This window comes from Nylanderia fulva, unplaced genomic scaffold (genome assembly GCF_048542155.1).
Source record: "Nylanderia fulva isolate GAGA-0341 unplaced genomic scaffold, ASM4854215v1 Scaffold32, whole genome shotgun sequence".
NCBI lineage: Eukaryota > Metazoa > Arthropoda > Insecta > Hymenoptera > Formicidae > Nylanderia > Nylanderia fulva.
Window position 1 is genome coordinate 532,092 of NW_028190390.1, and position 24,737 is coordinate 556,828.

Genomic DNA, 24,737 nt, shown 5'->3' on the forward strand with positions numbered 1-24,737 from the left:
TTTAAACATTAGACTTTATTTGTATATTTAATCATTTTTAAATAATTCCAAGAATCTGTCATTAAATCTGGAACTATGGGCATCCGCAGAGGGGGGCAAGAGAGGCACATTTGCCCCCCTTGGAATCAATAAAAAAATTAAGCATTTGCTCTTCTTTTAAACATTAGACTTTATTTGCATATTTAATCATTTTTAAATAATTCCAAGAATCTGTCATTAAATCTGGAATTATAGGTGTCCGCAGAGGGGGGCAAGAGGGCACATTTGCCCCCTTGGAATCAATAAAAAAATTAAGCATTTGCTCTCCTTTAATGCACTGGAATTTATTTGCATACTTAATATAAGAGAATGAAAAATAATAAAATTTAAATTTAAAGAATCGAGAAAGAACAAAAATTAAAAAATAAAAAAATGTATTATAATTGTGGCCCCCTCTGGAAAAAATCCTGCGGGCGCTCATGTCTAGGACAGTATCCATATATATGTATATCTATATATATATATATATATATATACTTACAATATATGTATATATGTATGCTTGTATGCATGCATGTGTGTGTAGGGGGCCAGGGGGAGGGGGGGGACTAGGAGTGCAACTTGTACCGTTGTGAAAGCAAGCCAGTGTCCGCTCCAATTAACTTTTCACCACTAATTTATGCGGCAGCGCCTCTCGGCGCACACGCGAAAACACGTGCACACGTACGCGCGTTTTCCAGCACTCCTCTCTCGCGCCCTTCCCCCCCCCTCTTCTCCTCCCCCGTCATCGTTACTATATCCCCCCGTGTGCTTACAAATTCGCCGGTCGCGCGCTAACTTCTCGCCTTCTCTTTCTCTCTCTCTCTCTCGCTCTGTTGAAAGAGGGAATGGACCTTATTTTCAGAACACACTTCACGTCCGCGACACACTTTTTAAAAGAGTATCGCACAAGCGATTTAATTTTGCTATTTAAGTTTTTCTAATTTTTTTTTTTATTTCCCTTTACTTCTACATTGATCGAGCGTATACGTCCGTCAAACATTCAATTTTAATATACGAATCTCTCTAGAGATTTTCTCTCAATTATTGGAGATGCGCTGATGTATTTTGTTAAGATGTCAGTTGCGAGGATTTATTGGAATTATTGTGCGAGAAATCCTGGTAGAAATCAGGATGGAAAAGTAATATTGTAGTTATTTATAACGCCAATTTGCGAACAAATGTAACACTGTAATACTTTTACAAATTTTACTTGTTAAACTTTCATACATTTTCTCGATAACAAATAACGAATTAAGTTATTTTACTTTTCAAGCACATATTAAGAGCATTTATTCTTTTTTTAAATAATTTTTTAATCATTAAAAAATTTTGATAGTATTTAATGACTTTTATTTCAAATCGGATCTCATAATTCTTATAAACTTTGTTAAAAAGAAATGAATATAACTTGAAAAGTTCGCGTATTATGTATCGTTAAAATTTTGAAATTGTATACGATTAAGTTATTGATGTGTTGGCCATATTTATAATTTATTAAAAAATAATTAAGAAAACATTTTTGTATTACACGTGCAGGCAAAGTGGCACTTTGTGTGCGTGTTTTCTGTGCGGAAAGCGGCCGATTTCCCACGCCGCCATCTAGCAGGCAATGCTGTGAGTGAATAAGCCGCGTTCAAAGTCTGAAGCCGTGGGCAATGCTTTGCCCACGGCTTCAGCCGTGGACAATGACTTTGAACACGGCTATTTCCGCACCGTGCCGCCGCAAGATGGCGGCGTGCGATCGGCCACTTCGCGCACAAAGCCACTTTGCCTGCACTTGTAATACAAAATAGTATGTGTATCACGTGCGGATTGACAAAAAAATATACTGACACAATATACTATTTCCTTTATATTTATAAAATTTGGAAATGTTACAAAAGTTCTTTTGCAATCTTTTTAATCTGTTTTGATATTAGATTCAAAATGATTATTAAACTTATTTTATATTATATATCGACATTAAAATATTCGTTATTAAAATATATTATATTATCGCTTTTGTCATATTTAATATAAAAAATGCGATATTAATAATAGAAACATTATCGCTGCGATATTAATAAATAATCGAAATATTATCGCTCTCTTGTTATACATTTTAATATATGTTCATACAATAAAGAGCGATAATTTTGATATTAACATGTTACGAAATGTAAATTTTATGTACATGTTTAAAATTTGGTTTTATAATGGCGTTAAAAAATAACGAGAATTGAAACAATTCGTTACTTTGTGAGTGACAGTAACGTTAACGAGTTTTATAAAGTAACTTTCTCGATCCCGGCAGAAAAATATGAAAGCATAATAGTGGAATAATTTATAAGGCGCGTAATTTGAAAATTGAGAAATGCATGCGCATCTATCCATAGATGCATCCGCGCGATATAAATCACCAACAATTATGTATACATCCGTGCAAATCTGATCGCGGGAGATTAATATAAGATTATTTTCACGATCGTATAATAAGATCGCGCAATTTTCCTACTCGATCATAACTCTACTTAGCTCTACCGCGCTTGTTCGAGAACACGTACTTGTTTTGCACGTGCGCGATTGCAGGCTGCACGTTTGGCGGGCTGCGTCGGGGGAATCCCACGGGGCGGTTTAACCTGCCGTCGAGTAATTTACGGCGGGAACGCTCAAATCGATTTTCATGATCTCTTTTGGCCGATGCTCCGAGCGTATCATTAATTTCTATCCTCGATCGAGGCGCAAAAAAAAAATGGGCCGTCGATATTGACGCGAGAATATAAACGGGGCTCCGACAAACATCGAATGTGTATCCCTCCTCATGTATTATTAAAATCGCTAATATATAGCTTAGGACGCGCATTATTAACATCGTTGAAATATAGCCGCCGCGATACGAATCGCGTCGGCCATTTGCGTCCTTAGGGGGGTGGAAAAAAAATATGTCGCCGAATTAAATCCCAAGCTTGACGGCACCTGCGCGGACAACTTTTAATGGAAAAGTAATCCGTTGTTTATCGAAAATATAATTATCGGACCGGGAACAGAAAATAAAATGGTAGAGCCGGACGGGAGGCAACGAAAAAAGAGAGAGAGAGAGAGAGAGAGGAAAAAAGGGATAGAAGAAGAGAAAGAAAAAAAAAAAAATACGACGAATCCCGGAATCACAGAGCGCGGGCGTGACAATGCACGACATTATTCAATATCCATCAAATACATATTAACGGATTCCCGCCGGCCATCGGTGGAGCCGGTTAAAAAACTTTCCTCCGGAATATGCGAGAATGTTATTGCGGGGATTATGAAAAAAAAAAAAAAAAAAAAAAAAAAAAATCCCCGATGAGAATGTTAGCGTGCGATCTTGCATAAAATTCCCCGTATATACGTAATATACGTGACGCGAAAATTGTCGCGTCGAGCTCGCGCGTCATTAAGCTTCCTCCGAACGTAACAATTCGTCGTTCGATTATTCACGAGGCGACGAACAGAGAGAGAGAGAGAGAGAGATGACGCATTATATTTCTTTCGCATATAGCGCGTATAACGCGCGGGAAACGAATTAACGACGTTTCCGATCTGCGCTTTAATCGATCTCGCGTCGCGATCTCTCGCGTTCATCAGGATCAACGAGTTGTCCTCGGCCTTCCTGGTTCCCCCGTTTGTCGGAATTGAAACCGGGAATGGAGAATGATCGTGTGGATTGGAGAGAGAATGGGAGGGATCGAGAGAGACGGAGATGGATGGATAGATACAGCAAACGTTCGATACAACGACGTCGGCTCATTCACGGTGTGGTCAGACATTTCGGTACTTGTTTCCCTATTAATATGCATGTCCTCGTCCCTTAGCCGTCCCTCGCCACGCTCCTCATCCTTGTTCTGTCCGCCCTCTCTCTTCCGCCGCTTTCCCGTTGTAAACCCTATTCGTCGCCAACCGTGAAATCCGCGTAGCTTGATGCCGCGTCGGGCCGCGCCGCGTCGCGCCGGTGTTTCCTGTCCGACCAAATAAATCCACGACTACTGTGTCCGCGCTGTAGCGTGGCAAGCCCCGGGCGGCCTGTCCGCCCATACAAGACCCGTTACTACTGGCAATACCGATTGATTGAAAGTTTTCCCCGAACGCTTTTTGCGGCGCCGCGCCGCATTATATGCGTAACGCACGTCGGCTTCAAAAGGCTCCATGGCGAGAACGGATTATTTTTTTGGGGGGTTGGCTCGCCCCCCGTTTTTTTTTGTTTGACGTTTCTTTTTTTTTTAGCGACGATTCCGGTGGATGATTTTTCACGCCACCTATGGGTTACTCGGGAACTCTTCAAAGAACGCGGAAAGTGACGCGATTTGATGATTTTTGGGTCGAGGGATCATGAGTGTAATCAGTGTTTCATGTTATCCAGGTAAAATTATAGAGATGATTATCTAGATGAAAATTTTTTTATATCTATATCTGCACCCTTTATTCAATTATCTAGAATAATTTAAGTAGTAATTAAGCGATAAAAATTGATATATTTTTATATATCCCTTGTTTTATAATTTACATTTTTTTTATAACTGTGTTTACATAAGCAATCTTAAAAATAATATTATCTGAAAATTATCTAGATAAATCGCCATATAAATTTATCTTTTATCTAGATATATTTGAGACAGAATCATCTTCATCTTATCTAAGATAAATTTACAGATTTTTATCTCATCTTTATCTAGCATCTTTATATGTATAGATATTAAAAATATGTATTATATCTATATCTGCACCCTTTATTCAATTATCTAGAATAATTTTAGTAAGCGATAAAAATTGATAAATAAAAATATATTTTTATATGTCCCTTGTTTTATAATTTACATTTTTTTATAACTGTGTTTACATAAGCAATCTTAAAAATAATATTATCTGAAAATCATCTAGATAAATCGTCATATAAATTTATCTTTTATCTAGATATATTTGAGACAAAATCATCTTCATTTTATCTAAGATAAATTTACATACTTTTATCTCATCTTTATCTAGCTAATTTTTAAATCATCTAAGCACTGGAATTTATTTGCACATTTAATATAAAAATAAAAAATAACAAAAAATTTAAATTTAAAAATGAGAAAGAACAAAAATTAAGAATATTACACTGAGTGTAATATTTCGAATGTGTGTTAAGTGAGTACGATGGTTATTAACGCGGGCCGATATATATATATATATATATATATATATATATATATATATATTTAAGTTAAAGAGTTTTTTTTTAACTCTTTTACGCGGTATGTTTAATGAAATCCATTTCGGTATAAACTCTTGTATATGTTTTCTCCCATTTGCTTTAATGAGGGGGAAAGCATGAGGGAAGAAGCTCTCATATTAAACAGAAACTGTTGATCCTTCATCGTCTAATAGATCATGCACATATAAATCGTGTTTGATTAATTCACAATGTGTAATTATACAAAATTATACAAATTTTGTATGATTATACATTGTGAATTGATCAAATACTACTGTAATTATACAAAATCATACAGATCTCTGAAGCATTGAACATTTATTGATGCTGTAACAGATTTAGCTATGAAAAGGGTCAGTATTAGGGTAAATATTAGGCGCAACAAAATTATTTTTTTAATTCTTCTATAAAAATTTTTAATTTCCTCTATATTTATTTTGTTAATATTGCTACTTTGTTAAAATAAAAGTACAGAGGAATTTAAATTAATAATTAAAAAAATTTAGGAATTAATAGAATTACTATTTAAAATGTTATTTGTTTTAAAATTAAATAAAAAATTATTAAATAATTAAATAAATAATTAAAAGTTATTTTCAAATTCTTACTTATTTTGTCAAAATAAGTATAAAGAAATTTGAAAACAATTTTGTTCTGACTCTCTTATTAATAATTTAAAAATTTTAGGAATTAAAAGAATTACTATTTAAAATGTTATTTGTTTTAAAATTAAATAAAAAATTATTAAATAAATAACTAAAAGTTATTTTCAAATTCTTACTTATTTTGTCAAAATAAGTATAAAGAAATTAGAAAATAATTTAGTACTGACTCTTTTATTAATCCTTTGCATCCTTGAATTTCATATATTTATATCAGTCTTCTCGATTTCTTAATTTAGACAATTTCTAAATTAATTCTCTCGTTTCACTGTCGCGTTTCTGTCATCGAGCTGTACGCGCAAGAATCATTCGTAGTTTCGCAATCGAAATATATCCTATGCGTCTCATGGCGAGATTGTTTACCGGCGTTTAACATCGTGCTCGCTCAATGCGCTAATTATCACAGACTTTGTTATGGAGTTTTATCGCGAGGCATGCGCTCGATGCGACCGTCGCGGGGTTGAGAGAGGGGCTTCAATACGAATATTCCGATCACGGAACACGAGCCACGGCTGCATCAATAAACGTTGCAAATTTAGAGAGTACGATACAGCAAGCATGTAACAACTACGCGAGCTGAAAAGCGAAGCGCTGTCCGCTTATGTAAAGCCTGTTACTATCGGCATATCGAGCGATCGAAAATCAGTACCATCCTTTCTTCTCTTTCTTGTCGAACCATTTCACCTTCGTCAGATACATATATATATGTATATATTTTATATATTTATATATATATATATATATACACACATACATACATGTATATGTATATACACGTGTGGATACGTTGTGAAATTTTTCACTTCTCAGATATTTGTATGTATATATACGATTCTTCTTTCGAATATAAGATTTAGCAGTGTATTATGCATTTCGTGCCCCTTATTTTTCGATAATATACACTGTAAAAAAATATGTAAAATTACATAAATAATAAATATAAAATTACATGGTAAATAATGAAAAGGTAAAAATTTCTATTATTTATCGTGTAATTTTACACTTATTATTTATGTACTTTTACATATTTTCGTGTAATATATTACATATATTTTTACAGTGTAAGGTATATAAGGTGTCCTCTTTTAATAGCGAATTTTTTGGTCCATTTGAAATGTATTTTTCGTTAACAGAAATATCGAGGGAGCATTTTTGCAATTTGTTTTATATAATATATCCTTGTAATTAAGCTTTTAATTCAAATTCTATTAAACTTTACCGGAAATTAACTGAAGAATGTAGTTTGGTAAACTTTCTAATTCTGCAAAGTTTAATTCGCAAAAAAACCCTTCTTTTTCAATCGCTTATAAATAACATTTATTAATGCTAAAACTTGATATGTGGACGGAAAGAGAATAATCGTCAATTTAAAATCGATTTTTCCTTAACAAAAATATCGAGGAAGATTATTTTTGCAATTTGTTTCATCGTATAATATATCTTTGTGACTAAGCTTTTAATTAAAATTTTATGAAACTTTATCTGAAATTAATTGAAGAATATAATTTTGTAAACTTTCTAATTTTACAAACTTTGATTCACAAAAAGACTTCTTTTTCGACCATTTAGAAATTTATTTAAAAATCTAGTAATTATTAATACATATCTCGATATTTTTACTGAAATAGAATGATCAATTTAGAATTGATTTCAATGAAAATATGGAGAGAAATTATTTTTGCAATTTGCGTCATTATATATCTTTGTAACTAATCTTTTAATTAAAATTTTATAAAAGTTTATCTGTGAAATTGAAGAAAGAAACTAGAGAATTTATAGTTTTGTAAACTTTATAATTTCACAAAAAACCCTTATTTTTTAAATCGTTTTCGAAAATTAAGGGAAGTTTCTTATATAAACATTACACAATTAATTTTTATCTTTTTTTAATATTCATATAAATATTCTTTTTATTAGTAGCAAATATCCACGAAATTTTATTTTCTTAATTTGTCTGAAATTTGAGAAAAAAAATAAAAACTTAATTTTTACCTTCCTCTTTAGAAAAGTATAACTCCTCAGGGAGGGATGTAAGATTACATGTTTATATAAGAAACCCCTCTTAATTTTCAGAACAACGAATCATTTCTTAAATTTTTTCGCACCTATTTCGATACATCCTGTATAAGATCCATCTCGTCTTATTGTCAAATTATTTTCACGCGTTGCTCGACGTCTGACTTATCAGGGATCGTACTACTGTAATAGTCGAGGTTGTGGAAAAACAATGTGTAGATTGATATTTTGACGGTTTCAGGGGCCACTAAAGAGGTAAAGATATAATAAGCATCCGTATTAAATTAGACTGGGACGTTGTTTATTTGGGCGAGTGAATGTTTGGGCATCCGTATTAAAGTACTTTGTCGTAACAAGCGATTCGCGGCGACCGCCAATTTCGCGTCCACGTCTCTAAACTGCTCTAAACCTCGTTCGTTCGCGTTCGTTGTTAATAGCCAAGTCAGAAATGGCCGGATCGCGAAACGGCGGCACGTCTAAAGTCAATACCCGTAGCGTTGTTGTAACTTCGGAGTGCAGCGCGGGCGTGTAATGCCGACTACAAACTGTAAGGCGATCTGTCCGTCCATATAATGGCATTTACTACTCCGTACCCGAGGAGGACCGGACGATTGAACAGTTGGTTGCGTACTTTCCAGACCAATGAGTACCTCTGTTATTCCCCGATACCGAGCAACGTTTCGAGTTACAAAATATATCAGTTTACGTCTTAGAGAGGAATAATACTAGTGTAAACAAATGTCGCGAGACACAAGGAAACTTTGAACATTTTGATGATGCTTTATACACACGCAGGGAGGATAAATAAGAAATGAATTATGGCTATCTCCGAAAGCATTAGATATATCAAAAATATTTTAGAAGCTTTATGGTAAAAATTTAATCTATTATTAAAATAACAAAAATTTTTAATCTCTTAGGAAAAATTATTTTTTCAAAATCTTATTAATGTGATTAAATATAGATGGTCTTATCATGAAACTTTTGTATAAAATATTTTTTTGATATTTTAAATGTTTTTAGATATATCGAGAAAAGCAAGAAGTTGTACTAGATACAAGAGATAGTTTCACTTCTTAAAATCCTTTTTGATAGCAACTAAAAGTTTTTAAATTTATTCTTCGAAAATTTTCGGACTCGCAGATTCTCTACTTATATATTTATACTATCTTACATATATATCAATTTACATAAATATATATATATATATATATATATATATTTTATCATCAGTTAAGATTGTTTTATACTTAATATTTCTACATAAATAGAGAATTTTGGGATTATTTTTAGGCTTATAGCCAGTGTTTGCTGTTATCTAAATAAAATTATATAGATCTAGATAAAATTTTAGCGTTATGTTATCTTTATATAAATAATAAAAATATGTATTATCTATATTTGCATCTTAGATAAAAAAAAGTGTTATCTTTATTAAATTATCTAGAATAATATTCAGATAATTTGATTTAGAGTCATAAGACAAAAATACTTAAATAGTAGAACTTAAGCGATAAAAACTTACAAATAAAAATATAAATATATTTTTTATATTCCTTTCATAATTTATATTTTTTTAACCTGTGTTTATATAAGTACTATTAAAAATAATATTATCTGAAAGTTACCTAGACGAATCGCCATATAATTTTATCTTTTATCTAGACACATTTAAAACAAAATTACTTTCATCTTATCTAAGATAAATTTACAAATTTTTGTCTACATTTATCTAGCTAATTTTTAAATCATCTAAGCACTACTTATAGCTTAACTCGATTTGTTTACAATATATATATATATATATATATATATATATATATATATATAAACTTTTTGCCCCAAAATGGCTTGTTTTCAACTTACGCTGTTATTGCATTCCAATCGAGGGTATCAATCGAGAGATTTCCGGTCGCTGTAATTCTTCTTGATTTCACGTCGCGATCATAGCGGCGAGGGAGGGATGTGCGGAATCCGCGAGTATTCCGATCACGAATGCGGTATTCGAGTGACGTCGATGCCCGTAACGACTTTGGACTACAAAACAGGGATGTAACACTCGCGCCGTCGATACGCGACAGCTCGGCGCGTCCATACCAAGTGCTGGGGGCGACACACGGTCGCGAGAATTTTGACCTGTCCCATCTCCGAGTTTGCTGGTTCTTCGTACGCGGCACGTCGGGTGACAACGATCCGCTTAATCAGCGGCGCGTCGCGCAAACCCGAAGAGCTGTCAAAATTCAAGCCTGTAGGTGGAATTAAAATATTTCCTTCCACGTGGAAATTGTGTTAAGGCCCCAATTCATTTTTCCTAACTTTGTTAGGGTCCTAATGTAGAAGCCCAATAAGAACCCTTTAATGTCGGTCACGCTTTTCCATCGAGGGTTCTTGAAGGTTAAGTAATCTGGACCTTGATAGTTGCCTTATGAAATCCTTTATATTACCATGTGGAAATTGTGTTAAGGCCTTGATAAGACCTTTGTTAATTTTTCCTAACTTTGTTAGGGTTCTAATGTGGAAACCTAATAAGAACCCTTTAAGGTCGGGAATGCTTTTCCACATTGAGGCCCTTAAAGGTTAAATAATCTGGGTCTTGATGGTTGCTTTATGAAATCCTTTATATTACCCTAAGATGCCCCCATAATTTCCAGGAATACCCGTTTTTTGGGATGTGTGTGTGTGTGTGTAAAATTAATACAAACATAAATGTAATTTAATTTATTTATTAATCTATATTATATCTAATGTATTACTGCATATTCTGCCGTTTATTTTAGTGATGACTCACACATTTTACGTCCTCCATCCCATTCTTTTGCATTGATTAAACACATTGCGAGATTCTGATAATATATCTTTTCAGTTACAGTTTTTTGGGCTGAATGAAGATATATCTAAAGAAATATATATCTATCTGATACATATATATATCATCAAATATATATCATCAAATATATATCAGATAGATATATATGTCTTTATGCTATTAGGGATTTTCACATTACTACCAGATTAGGTCCCAGTAGGACGATATCAGTTTTGAGTAGCTAATTTAATGTATGGTCTAATCAAGGAAAGCAATAAGGGTCCTGATAGGGTTTGATGAAGGTAGCAGGTATTAAAAAAATCCCTAATGGAATCCTTAATGTGGAAATTCCTAATAGAGACCTAACCCCACGTTTAAGCTCTTAAAGGCTCCGACATTTTTGAAGGTTGCCCTAACAATTTTCCACATGCGGGCTCTAATATGGAAGAAAGGATTATTACGTCCTCATTCTTTGGAAACTCGACTCATTAAGCGTCATTTAGCGTTTCCGCTGCTTCCAAGTCACGTTAGACGTTTTTGTTCAGTTATTATTCGGTATTTTTCTCTTCCACCCTTTCCCTATTTTGTCCCTTGATCGTGCGACGAAAATTGTGTCTATAGCCTCGCGTACATGTGGACGTGTTCCTAATTCCCAAGTGCGGCCGGGCCGAGTATCGATCGAGTGTGTTCGATATCCAGGATCACGTACTCGTAACTCTTCCTTAACCGTCCTCTCGATGTAAACCGCTCCTTATCGCGACCGCTGTAACTTCCCCGGCTCTCGCGAACTTGTGCTAACAGCCGTGTTGACGTTTCGTTTCGAAGATATCCCGTTCCGGGAGACGAACGACCGTAAAATGCTTTAACGCTGCGAGATACAATATACACAGCGCGATCGTCCTCAAATCTTCATAATTGCTTTCGACAACTTTTTATTTTTCTTTCGCCGGCTGATGCGACAACCTAGTTTCCTCCTCTTTAAGAGGTATTTCAAAAAGTAGCCGCAAATTAAATATTTTGAAGATATACAGGATGTCTCAGACTTACTGTACCATACGTTAATGGGAGATTTTTTAAACGATTTGGAAACGATTTTTCTTCTGCTAAAATGTCCAGGCACCAATACTTTTTTAATTATAAATCGATTCATCTACAGCGTGTTCGTTAATTTATATCGTCGTGTTATTTTATTTCAATGTGTTTAATAGAGATGAAACTAAACAATTTGATATTATATAAATAAAAAAGGTGATTATTTAAATAGATTGTATAATTTATTTAAATTTTTGTTTTTTTCATCATTTAATTGATTTATAAAAAGTCAGAGAAAAAATTAATATTTCTGGTCTTGGAAAATCTGAAAAAGTCGGGGAATTTTTTTCATTGAGTCTGCTGAACACCTGTCAAAATACTTAATTCGCTGTTAGTTTCCAAACACTCTACAATCCATCCGTACCCAAGATCGCGCTTCTGCTTCTTAAATCACGATAAGGGGCTCTTCCTCGTGAACAAGTGACCGGAGCAATCGAAGATTATTACTGAGGGCAGATAGCTATCTTTACTCGCTTTCCCGGGGATACGATACGGCGGACAATGGTGCTTGCGAAAGGCGACAATCCGATAAATAGGAACGCGTGCGGGCGTAATAGTGCGCGAGTCAGCTCCCCATCTTTGCTATTATTGTCGAGATAACATTAGTACCGCGACATCGCCTCGATCTCACCTGGGTGTCGACTCGGAGATAAACTCCTATCGATTATCAATCGAACCGGGGAGTGGAGCTCCGATCGATAATCGGCTTGATAAGGCCCCCGATGGAACTCGATATTGGTTGCGGCGTGTATATCCGGTGTAATGACAGGCGAAGGAGAAACGTAAATCGATCCGCGAGGCTTTGCAATCTCTGTCGCGTCGTCGCATTAACGATCTGTCGATTATCAATTGACCGCTAAAATCAAGCCCGTCCATCAGCCGCGAGGGTGACTTAGATAAGGACCCCACGCCTAATGAGCCTCGGTTCATCCATTCGCATTGTTAATGGACCACGGAAGTGGAACGAGAAACCTCGATATATTAGTGCTCATATATTGATAGTTCGGGGAAATTTTTAAATTACGAAGACATAAAAAAATAAAATTTTGAAAAAATTCTTTTGAAAAATTTTGTTAACGTGTGGTTAAATATAGAGATCTTTTAATTAGCTTATATATTGATGGCTCGGGGAAATTTAAAAATTACAAAGATGTAAAAATTAAAATTTTGAAAAAACATTTTTGAGGATTAATAATTTTGAAAAATTATTCTTTCAAAATTATATTAACGTGGTTAAATATAGAGGTCTTTAAATTAACTCATATATTGATGGCTCGGGGAAATTTTAAAATTACGAAGATGTAAAAAATAAAATTTTGAAAAAATAATTTTTGAGAATTAATAAGTTTGAAAAGTTATTCTTTAAAAATTTTATTGACGTGGTTAAATAGAAGTCTTTTAATCATAAAACTTTTGTCTAAAATATTTTTTGATATCTTGAAGAATTTTTGAGAAAAGCAAAAAGCCAGAATTTTTTGAATTTTTGGATTGTCTAATTTCCCTTGTCGGAGGGTGAGTTTTCTCGAGAGACCGACGTTTCCGGAACGTTTTTTTCACCGGTCAATCGATTTAAAAATAATATAGCGCGACCCGATTGTCCTTTTCGAGTTTGCATCTGTAGAGATAAATTCAACAGCGGTCGAATTTGACTGCGGAATTGATAGTTGCTTCCGCAAGGAATGTATATATGTAGCGATATTTCTTGAGATAATACGGCTCTCGAATAAAATGAAACGAAACGTATTTGTAAGGGAAATATCTTTTTTTTCCAGATTTTTCTTTTCTGTCGCACTCTTTCTCTCTCTCTATCTCTTTCGCGTATCGAGAAATGTCAAACCGAAATAGCTTTGAGAGGAAACATTATACCTACCGTTGTTTCCGTTAGAAATAAACGAGTTTTGCGGTTTTGTTCGTATCTTTATTATTGTTTGACAGATTGATGCTAAGTAGACGGAGAGTCGCCCATCGATTTTCAATAATTAAGCATCTTAGCATATTTTCTCGGGAACATTGAGATTCTTTTATTCGTCAAGTTGCGTCTCAGCGTTGAAGTCCCTTTCGAATTCTCCTCTTTTTTATTGCAAATGTGATTTAATTTCGCGACCGCTAATAAATAATTATTTATGATTTCTTAATATAATTATTTATTATTCATTAGTTAATTAGAATTACGACGTCGCAAGCTTATTTTTTTATTCAGGTATACATGTTACTCCAGTAAAATTAGACTTTGACTTCATAAAAATTAGGATCAAGCTGAGTTTTTGTGGAGACCTTTATTTCAATGTTCTAATATAATCCTGAAGAGTATCCTTAATTTCATCCAGTGCGTTTTTTTATGGGGGGTAAATTATAGTTTTTTGCCATTATCTCGAAAACTATCAATTTTTTTGAGAAAAATAGTTATTATCAAAATTGTAGCTCATAAAATTCTCTACAAAAAAGGTTATTATATTTTTTTTCGTACAATTAATCGTTTTTTAGAAAAACATGTAAAGTTGCAATGTCTGTAGTTCGTTACATAATCGTTATGTCTATAGTAAGTGTGCACATTTTCTCTTTTAGACTTAATTCGCTCTATATCTTCGAAACGATTAATTCCACGAAAAACAGTACAATGACCTTTTTTGTAGGGAATTTTATGAGTTATAATTTTGATAATAACTATTTGTCTTGAAAAATTGATAGTTTTCGAGATAATGGCAAGAAACTAAAATTTATCCCCTTTTACTCCCATAAAAAAACGTCCTGGATAAAATTAAGGATACTTTTCAGGATTCCATTAGAACATCGAAATAAAGGTTTCCACAAAAATTTTAGCTTGCTCCTAATTTTATGAAGTTTTGCCCTTTTCAAGTCTAACTTTACTTACAAGGGACATGTCACAACTGTCCGGAACCGATTTGATTCTCCTTGAAATATGTTGTTAAATACACAAATCTAAAAGACACGTATTTTTTTATACGTGCGCAATTTGAGTTTTAAGGGGTGAAACACCCCTTTAAAGAATAACGGTATTTTTCTTTAGGATCAAATATCTGCTAAACTATAAGAGATATAAAGAAAAAACGTACAACAAATTTTAATGGCTTGAAGAGTACTTTAAAGTTATATGAACAAAAATTTTTTTTTTTTTTTTTTTTTTTAAAAAACCCTCACCACCTAATTTTTTTTTTCAAAATTAAAAATTTTGTTTTACCTAATTTAAAGCTTATTTTTTTCCAAATTCAACCTTGTGTAATAAAGTTATGTTACGAAATATCATTTTCGAAAATTAATTATAAACGCTCCCGTATATACGCTCATCCGTGCTATGTGCGTAAGTAATTACCGTCGAACAATAAAATATATAAAAAATGTTTTTGTATAATTCTTATTTATGTTTTCTATGTATTTATAACTGTGTATTGTGTATATTTAGATTTTTTTAAAAATGTATTTGCATTTTATATTATTCACTCATTATACACATTACAATAATGATATTCGACAAAAAAATGTTTCAAACATAATGACTTCTTGCACCAAGAACATCTTACTACAGCTATATTATTGCAACCTTCGATATCACATTTTGTTAAAGTTTCGTCTAAACTAAAGTGTACTGGATTTTCGAATTCGTCTGGTCTTTCATTCGTATAACCACTTTTAAACCACGAATATTTAAATAAGTTTTGATATCGTGGGGATGACAATTGATTATGTATCAAAGATTGCAATTTTATTATATTATTTCGTTCATGTAAGTTTATATTACTTTCCAACAGTAAAACCGCATCTGAAAATCTTTTAGCAAAATTTTTCCAAATTCTGAATCCATAAACATCTAATGGTTGTATTTTCCCTGTAGTTCCTTTCGGTATTATCATAGTAGTAATATGTGTTCCAGGAGGTGTTAAATCCGAAATCATATTGGGGCAATGTCCAGTCCATGAATCGATAAGAAGAACGCTATTAGGACCAATGTTTGCGAAATAAGCTTCTTCTAACCACATTTTAAAATGATCTGTACAAAATATAAATGTTAATTTAATAGTTTTTTTATGACTCTTATTAAATTGTTAAATAAAATAAGGTTGTTAAAAAAAGTAATTATAAAAGGAAAATACCTGATGTCATTTTACCAGATTTCGATGCTTTTACAATAACATTTTCTGCTTTAAATAAATTTTCTTGTACTCTTGGTCCAAATTTACCATTAGCTTCTTTTAATACAATAAATAAAGGGGACAACAAATTGCCATTACAGGATATTATTGGTTGTATCGTATATGAATGGGTTGTTGATGATATGGATTGCACGACACGTTCTACTTTCTTTTCTCCCTGGTTAGACAATGATCTTCCAGAGTGAAGTTCCAATTGGAAACCACTTTGATCTGAATTGTAAATATTTTCAGATCCAAACTGTTCAATAAGAGGTTTTACTGTTTCCAGAAAATCATCAGCTGATTTTTGCAAATCAGCAGAATCTTCTAATGTTCTTCTAGTGACAAACTTCGTAACTTTTCTTGAAACAATTCGGTGAGACTTCTTAAATCTTGCTATCCAACTGTGAGATGCTTTAAATATAGGATTTAAATTTCCTATTTCTTCTTGAGCTTGTAAAGCCCATCTTTTTAAATCAATATCATGAACCATGAATCCTGATTCGACAGCTGCAGTAAATTTATCATGTGTAAATTTGGAGATGTAAGATAATTTTTCTGTACGACTTCCACCTGATTGTATTTGTTCTTCCCATCGCCTTAACTGACGTTCAGATGAAACTCTTCTAAATTTATTTTGTACTACTCTTAGAGGACGATTCCTTTTTCTGTCATTACTGTTTTCATCAGTGTCCCGAAATCGCCAATACTCAACAGCTCGTCTTTTATAAGAACTATCAAAATTTGTATCATCATTTGAACAATGAGGATGAGAATTTAAACTATCTTCATGCCATGCTTCTTCGTCATCTTCAATTATTTCAAAACTATGTAATTTATAAGGTTCTTCATAATCGAGATATATTTCTTCCGTTACTTCCACCCCATTATAATGAAAAACGCTATCCAGTAATATTTTTTTAATGTTTTCCTTTAATTCCACTTCTGCTTCAGTTACTGGCGTTTCTGTTAAATATATTGAATTTATTGACACCAATAAAAGTCTAACAACGTTAAGCGGATTGATAATCATATTCAAAGATGTTATATTTTGCTTTCTATTGCAATAAAAGAACAGTTTACACAGATATTATTACAACGAAAAGACTACACCGACTGTGAGAATTAAAAATATATAGCGCACCCGTTGCCCTTTTTTCGATTTTGCATTTTTAAATAATTCAACCGGTCGAATTTGACTGAAAAATTGATATTTGCTTCCCAGGAATTATTAGTCGATTTTTCTTGAGATAATAGGCTCTCGAATAAAATGAACAAACGTATTGAAAGGGGAAATATATTTTTTCCAGATTTTTCTTTTCGTCGCACTCTTTCTCTCTCTCTATCTCTTCGCGTATCGAGAAATGCAAACCGAAATACTTTGAGAGGAAACATTAACCTCCGGTTCCGTTAAAATAACGATTTGGGCGTTTTTTTCTATTTTTTTTTTATTGTTTACAGATGATGCTAAGTAAGGAAATTTCCCCCACGATTTTCAATAATTTAAAGCATTTTGCATATTTCTGGGGAACTTTGAGTTTTTTTATTCGTAAAGTTGCGTCCCAGCGTTGAAATCCCTTTTGAATTCTCCCCTTTTTTTTGCAAATGTGATTTAAATTTCCACCGCTAATAAATAATTTTTATGTTTTTTAATATAATTATCTACAAAAAAGGTTATTATACTTTTTTTTCGTACAACTAATCGTTTTTTAGAAAAACATGTAAAGTTGCAATGTCTGTAGTTCGTTACATAATCGTTATGTCTATAGTAAGTGTGCACATTTTCTCTTTTAGACTTAATTCGCTCTATATCTTCGAAACGATTAATTCCACGAAAAACAGTACAATGACCTTTTTTGTAGGGAATTTTATGAGTTATAATTTTGATAATAACTATTTGTCTTGAAAAATTGATAGTTTTCGAGATAATGGCAAGAAACTAAAATTTATCCCCTTTTACTCCCATAAAAAAACGTCCTGGATAAAATTAAGGATACTTTTCAGGATTCCATTAGAACATCGAAATAAAGGTTTCCACAAAAATTTTAGCTTGCTCCTAATTTTATGAAGTTTTGCCCTTTTCAAGTCTAACTTTACTTACAAGGGACATGTCACAACTGTCCGGAACCGATTTGATTCTCCTTGAAATATGTTGTTAAATACACAAATCTAAAAGACACGTATTTTTTTATACGTGCGCAATTTGAGTTTTAAGGGGTGAAACACCCCTTTAAAGAATAACGGTATTTTTCTTTAGGATCAAATATCTGCTAAACTATAAGAGATATAAAGAAAAAACGTACAACAAATTTTAATGGCTTGAAGAGTACTTTAAAGTTATATGAACAAAAATTTTTTTTTTTTTTTTTTTTTTTTAAAAAACCCTCACCACCTAATTTTTTTTTTCAAAATTAAAAATTTTGTTTTACCTAATTTAAAGCTTATTTTTTTCCAAATTCAACCATGTGTAATAAAGTTATGTTACGAAATATCATTTTCGAAAATTAATTATAAACGCTCCCGTATATACGCTCATCCGTGCTATGTGCGTAAGTAATTACCGTCGAACAATAAAATATATAAAAAATGTTTTTGTATAATTCTTATTTATGTTTTCTATGTATTTATAACTGTGTATTGTGTATATTTAGATTTTTTTAAAAATGTATTTGCATTTTATATTATTCACTCATTATACACATTACAATAATGATATTCGACAAAAAAATGTTTCAAACATAATGACTTCTTGCACCAAGAACATCTTACTACAGCTATATTATTGCAACCTTCGATATCACATTTTGTTAAAGTTTCGTCTAAACTAAAGTGTACTGGATTTTCGAATTCGTCTGGTCTTTCATTCGTATAACCACTTTTAAACCACGAATATTTAAATAAGTTTTGATATCGTGGGGATGACAATTGATTATGTATCAAAGATTGCAATTTTATTATATTATTTCGTTCATGTAAGTTTATATTACTTTCCAACAGTAAAACCGCATCTGAAAATCTTTTAGCAAAATTTTTCCAAATTCTGAATCCATAAACATCTAATGGTTGTATTTTCCCTGTAGTTCCTTTCGGTATTATCATAGTAGTAATATGTGTTCCAGGAGGTGTTAAATCCGAAATCATATTGGGGCAATGTCCAGTCCATGAATCGATAAGAAGAACGCTATTAGGACCAATGTTTGCGAAATAAGCTTCTTCTAACCACATTTTAAAATGATCTGTACAAAATATAAATGTTAATTTAATAGTTTTTTTATGACTCTTATTAAATTGTTAAATAAAATAAGGTTGTTAAAAAAAGTAATTATAAAAGGAAAATACCTGATGTCATTTTACCAGATTTCGATGCTTTTACAATAACATTTTCTGCTTTAAATAAATTTTCTTGTACTCTTGGTCCAAATTTACCATTAGCTTCTTTTAATACAATAAATAAAGGGGACAACAAATTGCCATTACAGGATATTATTGGTTGTATCGTATATGAATGGGTTGTTGATGATATGGATTGCACGACACGTTCTACTTTCTTTTCTCCCTGGTTAGACAATGATCTTCCAGAGTGAAGTTCCAATTGGAAACCACTTTGATCTGAATTGTAAATATTTTCAGATCCAAACTGTTCAATAAGAGGTTTTACTGTTTCCAGAAAATCATCAGCTGATTTTTGCAAATCAGCAGAATCTTCTAATGTTCTTCTAGTGACAAACTTCGTAACTTTTCTTGAAACAATTCGGTGAGACTTCTTAAATCTTGCTATCCAACTGTGAGATGCTTTAAATATAGGATTTAAATTTCCTATTTCTTCTTGAGCTTGTAAAGCCCATCTTTTTAAATCAATATCATGAACCATGAATCCTGATTCGACAGCTGCAGTAAATTTATCATGTGTAAATTTGGAGATGTAAGATAATTTTTCTGTACGACTTCCACCTGATTGTATTTGTTCTTCCCATCGCCTTAACTGACGTTCAGATGAAACTCTTCTAAATTTATTTTGTACTACTCTTAGAGGACGATTCCTTTTTCTGTCATTACTGTTTTCATCAGTGTCCCGAAATCGCCAATACTCAACAGCTCGTCTTTTATAAGAACTATCAAAATTTGTATCATCATTTGAACAATGAGGATGAGAATTTAAACTATCTTCATGCCATGCTTCTTCGTCATCTTCAATTATTTCAAAACTATGTAATTTATAAGGTTCTTCATAATCGAGATATATTTCTTCCGTTACTTCCACCCCATTATAATGAAAAACGCTATCCAGTAATATTTTTTTAATGTTTTCCTTTAATTCCACTTCTGCTTCAGTTACTGGCGTTTCTGTTAAATATATTGAATTTATTGACACCAATAAAAGTCTAACAACGTTAAGCGGATTGATAATCATATTCAAAGATGTTATATTTTGCTTTCTATTGCAATAAAAGAACAGTTTACACAGATATTATTACAACGAAAAGACTACACCGACTGTGAGAATTATGCTGCTACATGAACAATTTATATTAACTTATCAGAAATACGTCATCACATAATCTTATTTTATTATTTATTTTAACGTATTAAAGATTTTATTGTAAAAATTATAACTTATCTGGAACACGTACACATAATCTTATCTTATGATTCATTTAACGTAAGATATAAAATTTGTTTATGCCAAATATTGCGACATTGGTATTCGCAAGATTCAATTAAAAAATAATTTTATTATAAAATATAATTGTTTTTAATTTTTATAGAAGAAATTAAATATTAAAGAAATAATAAGAAAGCAGGGGGTATATTTAAAAAATTCTTATTAATTATATTTAAAAATTTTTTTTTAAATCTAAATATACACAATACGCAGTTATAAATACATAGAAAACATAAATAAGAATTATACAAAAACATTTTTTATATATTTTATTGTTCGACGGTAATTACTTACGCACATAGCACGGATGAGCGTATATACGGGAGCGTTTATAATTAATTTTCGAAAATGATATTTCGTAACATAACTTTATTACACATGGTTGAATTTGGAAAAAAATAAGCTTTAAATTAGGTAAAACAAAATTTTTAATTTTGAAAAAAAAAATTAGGTGGTGAGGGTTTTTTTAAAAAAAAAAAAAAAAAAAAAATTTTTGTTCATATAACTTTAAAGTACTCTTCAAGCCATTAAAATTTGTTGTACGTTTTTTCTTTATATCTCTTATAGTTTAGCAGATATTTGATCCTAAAGAAAAATACCGTTATTCTTTAAAGGGGTGTTTCACCCCTTAAAACTCAAATTGCGCACGTATAAAAAAATACGTGTCTTTTAGATTTGTGTATTTAACAACATATTTCAAGGAGAATCAAATCGGTTCCGGACAGTTGTGACATGTCCCTTGTTAGTACGAATATAGCGCGATCGAACGACATGTGTAGACGAGAGCTGAAACTTTGCTCGACATATTTGTCTCTCGGTCTCATTCCTGTCGCGATATGCCATCCCATTGTCTGCTCCCTTATTCATCGAGACGGCTAATCAGCGCTTTCTATCTGCTTCCAATCAAGGGACGCTTCTTCTCGCCCTTCGCGCGGTTCGTTGTTCCGTTGTCAAAGGTAGATTTCGGGCCAGACGGAAATGCCGAAGGGTTGGAAAAGCGTCGTACTCTGTCTCGATATTATGCGCTCCAATATTATGCGCTCCATCTAACTATATTAACTCTGCTTGTTAAGGAAATTTGCAAGATGGCGAATTTTTGATTAATGAGAAATAGTAAAAATATCATTAAGCGTGACTCGTATTTTATATACTGCTTCGAATTTTAATTAGAATAAGAGTGGGTTGAAAACATATTTTCTATTTTTAAATACGAAATTAAAAATATTAAAATATAGATACAAAATATTTTTATCTTCGCATATCTTTTATAATATGCAAATATATATTATATATGTTTTATAATATGCATATTATATTTTATACTTTAGACTATAATTTAGACTTAATTGATATACGTAGAAAAGATTGAAAAAAAAAATAATAGACGAGATGAGTTAAAGCACGTTTGATAAAAAGTGTCACGCCGCGCCGGCAGATTATTAAATCCAGTCGATCGCATAATGATGTCGCACGGGGCGAAATCAGATAAGGGGGATGCACATACGAGTAGCGATATCCTCTTTCCCCCGATTGCATTTGACGAATTTATGTTCGTAGCTGCAACAACAGTCATCGATCCGGCCGTCCCGTCGATGGAATTCGCGTCGCGACTCTCAAATTTCGACTTGATATGACCGGAGCCGAGTGATTAAGCATCGACAGTCGCGCATTCGCGCTTCGCATTACGTATCAATGCGCGAATTAGCGCGAATTTATGATCCCTACTCGTATAATTAGTTTTCGCCGATACGATAAATTACCGGGACGGATTTATTTCGCGTCTCAAAATTAAAAAAAAAAAAAAAAAAAAAAATTAAAAACATTTTTTAATTAAAAAAAAATTTTTAATTAAAAAAAAATATGTCATACGAGCGTTTGACGCTAATACGTTACGCGCGTTAATGGATGATACGAATTTAAGTCGTTGTAAAATTCCCGATTAGGGTAATATATAAAATTACAAGACGGTGTAATATATCAAAGACACGATATAGCGTTTTCTTCCTCCCTTTTTTTCCTTTTGTGCGTTTACGTTTCGCTAAACTCACGTTGCATGATCGTCGGCTGTTAGAGCCGTGTATACTTGGGTTAATTTATTGCATTTTTCCATGCGCGCCTTCGAAATAAATACTTGCGAGCCAAGTGAATGCATGCGAACGAATTGCTTTTATGCCTGCCGTACATATTATATATGCGTCGATACTATGTAATTCCTTTTGCACGTGTTTGGCACGTTTCAACGAGGAGTACATAACAATTTACCTAATTAAACATTTCTCTAACGCGCGCGCTTTGGGAAGAAAAAAAAAAAGAAAATGTAATTTTTAGAATATTTTTCAGAAAGTCATAATTTTGTTCCCTCCTTCTTTTGTTTTATCCCGCGAGTTTTTTCGTTTACCGTCCGGAGAGAGGGAGAGAGAGAGAGAACGGTTTCCATATTAAAAACGGGGGATGCACGAAAGCCGTGCAGGAAATTACAGAGCGAACACAGGTATTCGTCGCGTCATTATTAAACGTATAAAAACTCATATATACAAATGCAAATCTCGTCGGTGATAAAAAAGCGTTAAATATAAATTTTTTTGCGAAAAAATTCTACGCCATCCAGAAACTGCTTCCGCACATAATTTTCGAGTGCTTGGTATTTGAACATTTTCATTTTCCCGAGCGAAATCATCAGTTGTGCATAATTACGTAATTCTTTCGCAGCAAATTATAATTATAAAAGTCATTATTTATTTATATTAAAAAATTTGTAATTTAATTAAAAAGGATGATATTTAAAAGCGGACAGGAATATATTTTTTTTTTCAAAATGGGACGAGTAAAAGAAGGAATTAAAATTTCAGATTTAGGAGGCAATTAAGAGCGAAGATTAATTATTTATAATTATAATAATTATTAATTTTTAATGATAGTGTATTTTGTACTATATTACATATATTAAATTACTTTAATAATAATAATTAATAGAATAATAATTTTAATAATTAAGAATTATTAAATTATTAAAATAATTTAATAATTTTAATTTTAAAATAATTTAATAATTTATTAAACTATTAAAATAATTTAATAATTTTAATATAATATATAACTAAATCGGCCACAGAGTCAAACACGCGAAAATATTTATTTCGCGGATTTTTAAATCTGACAGATTGTCTCTATGACCGATTTAGTTATATTATATTGATATTTCTGAGGGCCGACTACAACGTGCGTTAAGATTAATAATTTTAATTATTAAAAATTAAAAAATTTAAGGCAATGTAAATATCATTGTCACGCATATATATTGTTTGAAGGAATATTCATAAGATTGTTCGATAAATCACAATCAGTTATATACGTCACACCTTAAAATTTATAATTTAACTAAAAAGAATGTGAATAAATTTTTTTTCCAAAAAGGAACGAGTAAAAGAAGGAGTTAAAGTTCCAGATTTAGAGGGCAATTAAGAGCGAAAGTTAATAAAAAATTTAAATAATTTACAATTATAATGATAATTAATTTTTAATAATACGTCGTACTGTATTATTAAATATTCGTGAGATTATTCGATAAATAATCACCATCAGTTATATACGTCCTTAAAATTTATAATTTAACTTAAAAGAATGCGAATAAATTTTTTTTCAAAGAGGGACGAGTTAAAGTTCCAGATTTAGGGGGCAATTAAGAGCGAAGGTTAATAAAAAATTCAAATAATTTCCAATTATAACAGTAATGAATTTTTAATAATACCTTACTGTATTATTAAATATTCGCGAGATTATTCGATAAACAATCACCATCAGTTACGTTATATGTGTCGTACGTGCGCAAAAGCGGCGCAGAGAGCTTATGTATTCACCGACGACGTCGCGGTGGCCTTTTTTCCATCCCCGTGCACCCTCGTGTTCTCCCCCTCCCTCACCCTTGGATGCGGGAACGGATAGGTGTTGCGCGTCTCGATCACGCGGCATTGCGCTTTTTTATTGCCCGAACGAGCAGTGTCCCGTGTGCGCGTGCGCGCGCGCTAAGGAGCGCTAAAAGCGGCAGTTTCCCTTTACGGGGAACGCCGCCGTAAAGTGGAAAAAGAGGATAGCGTGGATAATTACCCCGGCAATAACCCGTTGC

General features: G+C 32.4%; 3 protein-coding genes across 5 annotated transcripts in view; 1 reads left to right on the top strand and 2 right to left on the bottom strand.

Moving 5' to 3' along the window:
• Positions 1-24,737, top strand: part of LOC114945579 (kin of IRRE-like protein 1) — a 652,455-nt gene that overhangs the window by 69,772 nt on the left and 557,946 nt on the right. The gene's annotated exons all lie outside the window — the stretch shown is intronic.
• LOC146722393 (uncharacterized) lies at positions 15,238-17,068 on the bottom strand. The gene is made up of 2 exons (XM_085484829.1): positions 15,913-17,068; positions 15,238-15,809 (listed from the first exon to the last, which is right to left on the bottom strand). The coding sequence occupies exons 1-2, from the start codon at positions 16,982-16,984 to the stop codon at positions 15,259-15,261; spliced, it is 1,623 nt and encodes a 540-aa protein (XP_085340955.1). The 5' UTR covers positions 16,985-17,068; the 3' UTR covers positions 15,238-15,258.
• Positions 18,616-20,564, bottom strand: LOC146722394 (uncharacterized). Its single transcript, XM_085484843.1, has 2 exons — positions 19,291-20,564; positions 18,616-19,187 (listed from the first exon to the last, which is right to left on the bottom strand). Exons 1-2 carry the CDS (start codon positions 20,360-20,362, stop codon positions 18,637-18,639), a joined length of 1,623 nt encoding a protein of 540 aa, XP_085340969.1. The 5' UTR covers positions 20,363-20,564; the 3' UTR covers positions 18,616-18,636.